Source organism: Micropterus salmoides, unplaced genomic scaffold (genome assembly GCF_014851395.1).
Source record: "Micropterus salmoides isolate LMB-PRFRI ecotype aquatic unplaced genomic scaffold, ASM1485139v1 Ms_hic_scaffold_2, whole genome shotgun sequence".
NCBI classification, from domain to species: Eukaryota; Metazoa; Chordata; class Actinopteri; order Centrarchiformes; family Centrarchidae; genus Micropterus; species Micropterus salmoides.
In genome coordinates this window covers 7,591,102-7,602,764 of record NW_024041150.1, presented here as the reverse complement: position 1 = coordinate 7,602,764, position 11,663 = coordinate 7,591,102, and the positions used below count along the sequence as shown (strand labels likewise).

The following is an 11,663-nucleotide window of genomic DNA, read 5'->3' as shown; positions in this document are numbered from 1 at the left end:
AAGTTTGGTTTACTTCTCACATTTTTGTTAACTTTGTGACAGTGAGTGCATCTGTGCACACTGATTTCACTAGCAGGTAGCTTATTAGAATGTCCACTGGGACTGATCTTACTTTCCTGAAAAAAAGTTGAGGTTATGACCACCATTGGCATGCCGTCGGGCCAGAGGCGGTAGCTAGCAATTATTTCTGGCCAGATTACTTTGATGGCTGCAAAATCACACGTGTTAAAGTCCTCGACCTGGCTGCGCTGGCAGAACTGAAAGAATCCAGGTGGTCAGAAGTGTTTGCACCAGGCTCTTCTCCTCAGGGCAGCTGGAGGTCCCTGGATAAGACCCCCATAGAGAAACGCACTGCGGGTTTTAAAATGTTCAACTACACATATTCAGGCTACGCCTACACGTGTGCACTGATGAGCCAGGGTTAGGGTTACAGTTTAGGATTTATTCACACATTTAAAAACATTTATTAAAAGTTTTATTCTTTTTACAGCATTAAACGTTGAAATGTTTACTGTAACAGGCTGTATATTAACTTATTGGGAGAAACCTGGTAGTTCTGTGTTAAATCACCCCCATATCGCCAAAATGGCGTGATGCTTGTTTCGCTGCGAAGCTTCCACTGTGAGATTTAGTCGAATCAGGCTCCGCCCATCAAAGCATCGAATTTCCGACAATCAGGAAGACAAACTTTATTGAGACCAACCTATCACATCACATCAGATCAGAGCATCTTATTGGCTGTTATCACTGTCCATCACACAGACTTCTTACTCTTATTTACAGTCTGCACTTTAGATAATTAGGTACTATTGTCTCCAGGTTCAACAGCTGTTTATGGGCCTTTTTCTTCTTTGTTTTATAGTAACTAGCTAAAGCAGACTGACCTGGACCATCAGAACCAGTGTGGGCTGAGCAGAGCTTCATGCAGCTTGTGGGCAGTGAACTCAGCCGGCACACTGCCATCTGGTGGTTTACAGGAAATATAGCAGCAGTCCGAGCAGTAAAACAGCTCACTGATGTCCTGCTGAAAGTCCCACAGGCTCAGTCAAAGTGGAGGAATGTCTTGTTGATTTCGTCTGTAATATTCTCTCTGAACTACTGCAGTAAGATTATTGTGTTTTGAGAAATAAAGATAGTGTTTGTGGTACTGACCGCACTCTCAGCCCAAAGACTTATTAACACGGATTAAAGACGTTTGGTCCTGACAAGTTCCAATGGGCCAAAGAGGGAAATATTATGGTCATTTGGTCAGAAAGTGCAGGATGCCTCCCTGGTAACAGCAGGTTGGGCTTTATGTTCATATAGACAACAGAGATTTGTTAACCAGCAGAGATTTTGTTGAACCTTCATTTGTCAGCTTTTAATTCACTGAGTTGCTCAAAGACAAACATATAGGCCACATATACAGCACATATATATATTCTTTTTTGTATTATTCTTTACACTTGTTAAAGCACTTTGTAACTTGTTTTTGAAAAGTGCTCTACAAATAAGGATTATTATTATATATTATTATATAGGCAATAACTGACCTCTGTGGGAAAATAAAAGTCATTTTTCCCCTGAGAATGGACTTAAGGCAAAGTATCAGCTCAGTGAGACTGAATATCTAAACCACACAGCGGGCTCACAAAAACCAGGAGCAATGGGAGGAACAAAGCCTGTCCACAAAGGAGTCCACATGAGAGACTGAAGTCAAAGATAAGTTCACACATGACATGTATTTAAGTGCACGCCTGAACATGAACTGGAGACGATCATTCATGTTTTATTTCTTCTCGTTTAGATTACTGTAACAGAATTTTAACTTGTATGAATAATGTGACGGCAATTCTTGTTTTCAAATAAACACCTGAAGCAAGCACACAAAAAAAGTCATGGGAATCCATTTATTAATATCACAATTGCTTTATTTCTTTACAGATCGAAACACAACAAACAACAAGACAATGATCATTTAAATCATTTCATTAGGCCCATTGTAGAATAACAGCGTTACGTATCCTAAAAGTTAGAAGCACATTCAGGATAATTGTTTTAGTAAACCTGCGCTATGGGAATAACGAGCTCTCTGTCTAACACTCACAGACTGTGACTCACACACACTGACGTCGCTGCCAGAACTTCTTGTGAGTCATCCTTCTTCTGCTACGGGCCACTAAATGATCCATCATTCAGTTCAGTTGTCATAAAGGACTAACTATGGCTGTAGCAAGTATAGATCTAGACGGGATCACACAACATGCCGGGAGGAGAAAGGCTCCAATAATGATGAACAGAGATTTCAGTCTTCCATCCTCCTGCAGTCAGCCATCACTACATGTCCCCTCTTCCTGTAAGTCCTGGTTTTTCTCTTCGTGCAGCAGATCATTCAGATGTTAGATGAGTCATGTTGTCTGAGACATCCGGGACGTACTTACAACAATCTATTCCAATGAAGTGACAAACAATACGTAGTCTTTCAGTCAAGACGGGCTGTTGGGGAGGATGTGTGTCACCTCCTCTGGCCTGCAACTCTTCTTGGGTAATGCTTGACTCAGATGTCTTCAGTATTGGAAGTGATGACAGGACGATTAGGAGACTGAGCAGAACCACGCCTCCCTGTTCTCTCGGCCCGTCACCCCTCCAGCATCTTCTTTTTGTCGTTGGTGTCATATCTGATCAGATGTGTCACCGTGCCTCCCCCCGTACTCAGTGTGCCTGCGAGTGTTTGGGAGTCTAGTGGTTCTACGTGGTCTCAGGGACCCTCGGGACACCCCACTCCCTCCCAAGGAAGACAAGTCGGGGAAAGCTCAGTTCACTCACTGATCTCAATCTTCACCTGGTTTGAGGCCGTCCGGTTGCTCCGGCACTGGTTTGCAGGGCGAAGTGAATCCTCTTTCTGCCACCTTCACTGTTGTTTCTGTTGAGCAGTATCAGACAGCAGCTGTTCCACCTGCGAGCCTCCAGTTCTTTCTCCTGAAATCCTTCACCACAATCCTTTTCTGTTTCTGCCTTTGGGATGCAACTGCTGCTGCGTCCTGCTTAGATGCTGGAAATGCCTCTACCCATTTAGAAAACACAAATACCATGACGAGACAACATGTCCTTCCCCCATACGGTGTCAGTTCAATGAAATCCACCTGCAGATGATCAAAAGGGTTGTCTGGAGGTGGATGTGCCACCTGTGGACTCTGAATAGCCCTCCCCACATTGTTAGTTGCACAAGTTCTGCAACTTTGACAGAATATTGGGAGAACTTATAGAAACTCTTTGTGAACCGGCTGCTGTTTCCTTCCTGTGTCGTACTCCCTTCTGATACGTGGTCGTTACTCTGTCAATTGACGTGGAAATTGGATCTTGCTGGTGAGGGACTGAGCAAATAATTGAGTTACAACAAACTGTTGTCTTTGAAGAATTTATTAATAAAAGAGAAGAACCACAACAGAAAATCAGCTGGTGCCTAGGGCAGCTTGGGGCGTCTGGCCCTGAGCAAAGGGATGATTATCATTTACACAGTCTAGTTTTGGGGAACAGAGATCCTCTCCAGGCTCAGATCACAGGACAGGTGTGGTCAGACAGAGGTTGTAAAAGTGATCAATTAAATGATATAAATGATATAAAATAAATAACTAAAACAAGAATATAAAACAAAGATGAAGAAGATTAAAATTCCTAAAGAAAATGAATACAGAGGATCAATGAATCCAAATGTTTTCACCAAATAAAACAGGTTAAACTGTGTACATGAAGCGAAGGCTCTTATTTTGAAAACTTATGAGGGCAAGTTAAACTGGCAACATGGCTCACCAAGAGGAACATGGACGCCTGGGACCAGTTTGTAGCTCAGATCAGGAAACGTGACCTCAGGTAATCACAAAAGTATTTTTCAGTGTATTTATGTTCAGTGATAATAAACCAATAAAGCTCAGTTCATCTAAAATAATATCTGCTTTGCTTCTGGGATTAAAGGAGAATAATGACAGACATCAACTTCCAGCTCCAAACTAATAAAACACATTATATTTCCATGTGTTGAAGCCATCACAGTGAACCAGAGCAAGTTGACCAAAACATTTCCCAGCAGCCACTTCTCCCACAGCAGAGTCCAAACAGTGCTTCCTGCTCTCTACAGTTAGGTGTCTTATTGGAAATGGTCTCAGTAGATGACAGGATCTGTCTCGTCTCTATCCTTTCTATTGGCCTCCATTTCTCCTCCTGTTTCCTCCCCTTTCTCTCTCTCCCTCTTTCTCTGCCTACATGAAGCTGACTGGGGAAATGTTGTCATCATTCATACTGATGGACTGCTGATATCATTGCTGTCCATTCTGCAGCAACACACAGAGGCCAAAAGCTTGTCTATGAACCCTTTCCTCATGAAGACATACAGGACTGAGTCTGCAAGAGGACTCAGACTGAGGAAGATGGTAGACAGGAGGTCAAGGGTCAGGTCATAGTGTTCTTCCAGCAACAAAATGATGCTGGGCAGGAACAGCAGAGTGTAAATAAGCAGCACCAGAACCAAAATTCCCACAATTCGTCGTTTTTCATCAGAGGGGACCGAGATGGAAGCAGACAGGGCTTTGAGGGTCCCAACCAGGGAGAATATTAACAGAGGGAAGGGAAGGAGGAGGATGATGATGAAGAGTATGTATCTGACATCAGTGAAATAGAAACAGACAACACAGACAGGAGAAAGGACCCAGACCAGGACACAGACCACCACAGAGGTCTTGATGGTTCGTCTGAAGCGGTACCACAGTGGGTGGGCGATGACCAAATACCTGTAATACAAGATGGACACAAAGTCTTTGAGGAGCTTCAGAGTTATAAACTAATATAATGTTCAGACACAGAAGGAGCTCCACACATACTGGATAGACAGATAGATACCTTTCCAGGGAGATGCAGACCATGAAGCAAATACTGGCCATCAGAGCAGAGAGGTAGATGTTTCGGAATATAATCTTTGGATTCTCAGGTGGTGCCACCTCAACGATCATGTAGCAGAACTGAATCAAGTCAGTAATGAGGAGGTTGATGACGTAGATGGGAGCAACTTGATCTCTTCTCACCTGCAGGAAAACATTGGTAAAAGTCAACAAGCAGTTGGAAACATGTTGTGAAGTCCACCTCCTCCCAAATCTGTCATCTTGCTCTGCCCAGCAGCTGCAGTCAGAGCCATTTCTGACTTTTTCATCCAACAGAAATCTCAGATATGACCCACTGGCCAATCAGTGCAGGAACAAGACTAAAGGCCAGATTTCCTGCAGCTTCTGCAGCAGTTTTTCAGCCACAGATATGAAGCGTTAATTAATTAAAATAGGGTTTTCAGTTTTCGCCATGTAGTCAAAAAGTCTAGTCAGAAATGGGCGTGGCATTTACCACGAGATTCAGCTCGATCCCCCGAACGCGTGGATATAAGGTTTTTGATATCCGCCACTCTATGCGGGAGTTAAAGCGATTTGAATGTGCCAAACTTTGGACCTTGCTTGTAGCGCCCCCTAGTGGTTGAAGTCGGCGAATTTTTTCGCATACCGTAGTCTCATGGGCCTGAACCTACCCTGTGAGTTTCGCGTCCCTAGCCCTTACCGTCTGGGCTGCAGTAGTGGAATTAGGCAAAAATTCACGGAAGAATGAAAGTAATAAAAATCTGAGCGATTACAATAGGGTTCCCAGCTCCGCTGGTACTGGGAACCGCAATGCCTTGCATTCGCGGGTTCCCTCCCCATTCGGCCTTGGACCCATAACTCTCAGAATGTCAGAATGTACATACCATAGAATAAAGAGAATAGATGGCCACCATGGTCAGAGGAAGGCCGACAGCAATAATTATGCATGTCACCACTTCTACAGGGTCAATGTGGTATTTGGAGGTGGTGTTGCTGTAATCGTAGCTTTGGTTCTGTGAGCTGCTGTTAATGTTGAAATCTTCCATTCTTCAGAGTGAAACCTGTTTGAGAGATCAGGTTATTAAAGGGAGCAGGTTTTTAATATCTACCTAACATTGTTCAGTGACATCACTAAAGCTGTGAGGTGAAGTTCACACAAACACAGTGTACCTATAATTTACCCACAATCATATCAAATCACAAACTGCTGTCTTTCACTTTCTATCATCATTCCTCAACATTTGTTAACGTTTAACTTTTATTTAATGAAATAAAAAAAGAAGAACAAATATCTGTATGTGCTGATGTGAGGTCGTTACTGCAGCCACAGAACATCGTCCAGCTGTTTCACTAACTTAATGTTTAATGTTAATGCTCATTGGTTTAGGACATCCTGCCTGTCTCCTGTACTCGATGCCCCACCACTTTTTGATCATATTTCATAGTCACTTTTGCATTATTTACAGTTTCACACTTCAACAACTTGTCCACATTGTGTGCTGTGTCTTCAATAAATGGACGTACAAGTGCACTTTGATAACCAACTTTAAGCTCCTTTGTCATTGAAGCCATCTAGTGCTACTTTCCGTCAAGTTAATCAACAGTCTTTAGCTATGTGGTGATGTGTGCCTCAATAAACGCTACGTGCCAGAATGCTGCATCACAGCAGGTTCAACACATCAGCCAAATTCATGACAGGACTCTCCATTAGCCTTTCCAGTTGTTCAAGCCACAAGATGGACAACAATTTATTACTTAACAGCAGATTGCTGCACCAGCAGATGATTTTTTTGTTACCAGGTCAGTAGCTGGTGTCTCTGGCTTAAGCACAAAAGAGTCGCCTTCTAGCTTAGCTAAAGCACGGGATAAATTGTTCGATGCACGTGCCTGCACAGCCTTCGTTCAGAAAGAAAACCATCTATTATTAGAAAAACCTCAGATGGACGCTGCTCAGAGGTCTCTTCTACTTCTGACTCTGACACCACAGAGACTCCCAGCCCTAGGCCAGATGTTGGTAGCCAATGCCCTATCCACAGAAAGCCTCACCCCTTTAAATACTGTAGAGCAGGGGTATTCAATTAGAATTCAAAAATGTCCAGTTAGAGAAAATTTCCCGAAGCAAAGGTCCGGAACATCATAACAACTAACTTCATTTAGGGCGGCCCATAACGTATAGTTGTATCAACATATACTGTATGTTTTTAGTCAACAACTGACAATATTTCACCAATATTCAGTTTCATATCAAACCGGAGGGATAATAAATACTAACTATTCTAATAATATATTTTAAACTATGTAAAGTGCCTAATTTTTTTGAAATAATGAAATAAAGTGTAGCTTGAAGTGTTGGAAGTCCAATTTTATGATAAACTGGTTTTGTAACTGCCTGTGGGAAGAATGTACATCTGTACATTCTTGATTAAAAGTACAGTAAATGCTAGAAAAGCTGTGCGGGTTGAAGTAGAAATGCTCCGTCACGAGGCAGGTAGGTCTCAATAATAAATCGGCTGTAGGTTGGCTGTCCGGAGAGGACGGCGGCTAGGTATGGATCCAGACCGCGGTCCGCCTATTAGCAGGCACGTGCACACATAGACATCAAAAGCGGCTTCAGCCCCTGCCCTTTCCTTCCTCAAGAGAAAGTGTCCTTTTTTCTGGGATGCTTGTTATTGTTTTTTAATAAATTATATACAGTATGTTTATTCCTGTTTGCAACAGATTCCCTGTCAAACAAATATATTTATTGGGAAAAAAATCTAAGTAGGCTATCAGGTCAGAAGATGAGACTTTGGAGTTTCCGATGCGTGCGCGTCTCTCTCTCTCTCTGTTTCAATTCAAATTAGATTCATTGGCATGAATGTAACAACAATATTGCCAAAGTATCATACATACAACATAAGAACAATCAACCCCATACATTTCATTAAACAAGTAATTAAATAAAATAAATAAATAAAACATTAAGTGTGTGTGTGTGGTGTGTGTGTGTGTGTGTGTGTGTGTGTGTTAAAAAATAACAAAATAAAATAAATAAATGAAACAGTAACATGTGTGTGTATATATTAATAGACAAAAACTTTTTTTAAATAATTAATTGATTAAAAATAATTAAAAAAAGCTGCAAGCAGCGTTGGGCGGGCCCTCGCACTAGTAGCGCGTCCGCGCGTGAGCCGGCCGAGTTGCACATTCTGGAGCTCTGCCGGTGCAGCTGTGAATTTCCTACGCGGTTCCGACGCCGCATGAAGGTGCTATATGTCACTTCCTGTGTCCCCTACGTGGAGCTACATAGCACTTGCCGCTATGAATATAAATCGGTATTGGTGTGTAGATGTCTGCGGGGTGGGAGAGTTATCAAGCACGTAAAGTTTGTTTCAGATGTGAGCATGTACACTGAACAATAATGTACCCAAACAATAAAATAAATTCCTTTTATATTTCCCTGCCTTGTTGTTTATGTGTACATACAGAGGAAGAATGTGAGAACAGCACACATTTCATCGTTACTGTGTGTTAGAGCATGGGAGAACAGTGGATACTTTTAATACAGCCCACACCCCTAATACTGTGTAACTATAACAAGTAGAGAACAGAAGAAAAAGATGTTCTTTCTTTACAACTGTCTGCATAGCTTATTCATATTGTGTAATGAATGAAAATAAATAGGCCTACTAGGCTCCTCTCTACTTTGACATTTAAGATTAGCTTGTTTGATCCACCTTCATACACATGTGACATTACTGTACAACTTGAGAAAGGTGAGTTGTTTTCTGCTCCAGCCTGCCTAAAAGAAAAGCGTTTTTGGGATTAAATGGACTTTATTAGCTGCTGCAGTGCAGGATGAACTCAGAATAGACCCATTTCTCACCTTATTATTCTAAATCATGCAACGAAGAAGAAGAAATGCATAATAAATCCTGGGACAAAATCTGTCCACAAATACTGTACAGCATGTAGTCTGATGATCAAGACTTGTGTTATAGCTGACTTGGGCAGTGAAATGTTTTTTTAATTCATGTGGTCATAGTTGTCCACAACTCAAATCAGAATATAAGAAGAAATGTTTTATACCACCTCAAGAAGGCTTCCTATCAGAAAGGTAGGAAGGTATTTCAAATGTACAACTGCAGTACTTAAATCTAAGTAAAGTAATTTCCCTGACATTTTTGTGTTACTTTACTTTTAATAGACCCATGTAAGAGGTTTTATACTTCCTGTGAGTATAATCCAATCAATCTTATTTTCATACTGTATATCCGTTGTGTAATTTGATAAATTGTGTTGTATGTCGTGCTCGCATCTCAGAGAAGACTCTGACTGCAACATGCGTCTTTGTAAAGAGAGAAACAGACAGAAAAAGTCTCTAACTCTGCCTGTCAGCTCGCTCTGCTCCGTTAAAACTGAATTTACCATACAGAATTGAATACGAGTGCACTCCAGATTTAGCTGCAGCCAGCTGACCGTGTGCTTCTCCCTATACCGCAGTTCTGTGTCCATGCATGCAGCAAACTGAAAGCACTGTCTGTCGGGCTTCTACGTGAAAAGAGAAGGAAGACATTGCTGGTAGTATTGTCTTCAGAGTTGTTAAACACCTCAGCGCACTGAAGGAAGCCATCTGACTGTGTGAGGGGCAAGATCGTTGATGTCTGCAGGCAGAGTAGGAGCTCTCCTGTCTGACTGGTCCACCAATAGCAGAGAAGATGACCCCTTGAGACACAGCCCCTCCTCATTTGCATAATGAGGCAGAAATGCATACAAAAATTTAAGACAGGCAGAAATAAATACCATGGGTGAAAATAAATAAGGTAAATAAATACAAAGGAAGAATAAAACAGACAAAAATATTAAAACACACATAAATAAATACATTAAAAAAATTAGTAATAAATAAAGTTGAATAAACAAATAAGGTAATTATAACAAAGGTGAATAAGTAAAGGCACTAATTAAAATATATACATTTATGTCTCCTTGTATAATTTAATTACTACCTACATTTATTTATTTACTTATTTTTTTGTGTATTTAATTGGATGCTTATTTATTTATTGAGCATTTATTTATTTCTGTATTTATTTCTGACTGTGTCAGGATCGGTCCTCCATAGCGGGGTGGGAGAGTTATCAAGCACGTAAAGTTTGGTTCAGATGTGAGCATGTACACTGAAGTTACAACAACTTCCTGTGTCATGGCGAAGACTTGATCTCTGACGCCACGCCACGGACACACCCATTGACGAAAACTCGCAAATAGCACAACTTTTCATCTTCAATGCCTTTAGAAGGCACAGCACAAATTTGAAGTCGGTCGGACTAAATCCCTAGGAGGAGTTCGTTAAAGTACGAAGTGTGTAAATCATCCAAAATTTGACGTAAAATTCAAAATGGCCGACTTCCTGTTGATTTTAGGGCATCGCTCCAAGAGGCTTTTTTGTGCGTCTGGACAAGATACACGTACCACAGAAAATTCGTGCACGTAGGTAAAACGTGCGGCGGGGGCTGCTTCGTTAAAAGTCACTTCCTGTTGCCAGCAGGTGGCGCTATGACTGTCTGTGAATGTCAGCATGTACATGTGTTCAGGGCGGGACTCTCATCCTACATGTACAGTTTGGTCCAGATGTGAGCATGTACACTGAAGTTACGACAACTTCCGTGTCATGGCGAAGAGTTGATCTTTGACGCCACGCCACGGACACGCCCATTGACGAAAACTTGCAAATAGCACAACTTTTCATCTTCAATGCCTTTAGAAGGCACAGCAAAATTTGAGGTCGGTCGGACTAAATCCCTAGGAGGAGTTCGTTAAAGTACGAAGTGTGTAAATCATCCAAAATTTGACGTAAAATTCAAAATGGCCGACTTCCTGTTGATTTTAGGGCATCGCTCCAAGAGGCTTTTTTGTGCGTCTGGACAAGATACACGTACCACAGAAAATTCGTGCACGTAGGTAAACGTGCGGCGGGGGCTGCTTCGTTAAAAGTCACTTCCTGTTGCCAGCAGGTGGCGCTATGACTGTGGGTGAATGTCAGCATGTACATGTGTTCAGGGCGGGACTCTCATCCTACATGTACAGTTTGGTCCAGATGTGAGCATGTACACTGAAGTTACGACAACTTCCGTGTCATGGCGAAGAGTGATCTTTGACGCCACGCCACGGACACGCCCATTGACGAAAACTTGCAAATAGCACAACTTTTCATCTTCAATGCCTTTAGAAGGCACAGCAAAATTTGAGGTCGGTCGGACTAAATCCCTAGGAGGAGTTCGTTAAAGTACGAAGTGTGTAAATCATCCAAAATTTGACGTAAAATTCAAAATGGCCGACTTCCTGTTGGGTTTAGGCTATGGCTCCAAGAGACTTTTTTGTGCGTCTGGACAAGATACACGTACCACAGAAAATTCGTGCACGTAGGTGAAACGTGCGGCGGGGGCTGCTTCGTTAAAGGTCACTTTCTGTTGCCAGCAGGTGGCGCTATGACTGTGGGTGAATGTCGGCATGTACATGTGTTCAGGGCGGGACTCTCATCCTAGATGTACAGTTTGGTCCAGATGTGAGCATGTACACTGAAGTTACAACAACTTCCTGTTTCATGCGAATCATCGACGCCACGGACACGCCCATTGACGAAAACTCGCAAATAGCACAACTTTTCATCGTCAATGCCTTTAGAAGGCACAGCAGAAATTTGACGTCGATCCGACTAAATCCCTAGGAGGAGTTCGTTAAAGTACGAAGTGTGTAAATCATCCAAAAATGGCCATAAAATTCAAAATGGCCGACTTCCTGTTGACTTTA

At 42.1% G+C, this 11,663-nt stretch overlaps 1 protein-coding gene across 1 annotated transcript; it reads right to left on the bottom strand.

Moving 5' to 3' along the window:
• Nucleotides 1-4,270: 4,270 nt before the first annotated feature.
• LOC119911306 (G-protein coupled receptor 4-like) lies at nt 4,271-5,917 on the bottom strand. Its single transcript, XM_038730138.1, has 3 exons — nt 5,756-5,917; nt 4,873-5,054; nt 4,271-4,763 (listed from the first exon to the last, which is right to left on the bottom strand). The coding sequence occupies exons 1-3, from the start codon at nt 5,915-5,917 to the stop codon at nt 4,271-4,273; spliced, it is 837 nt and encodes a 278-aa protein (XP_038586066.1).
• Nucleotides 5,918-11,663: the final 5,746 nt, after the last annotated feature.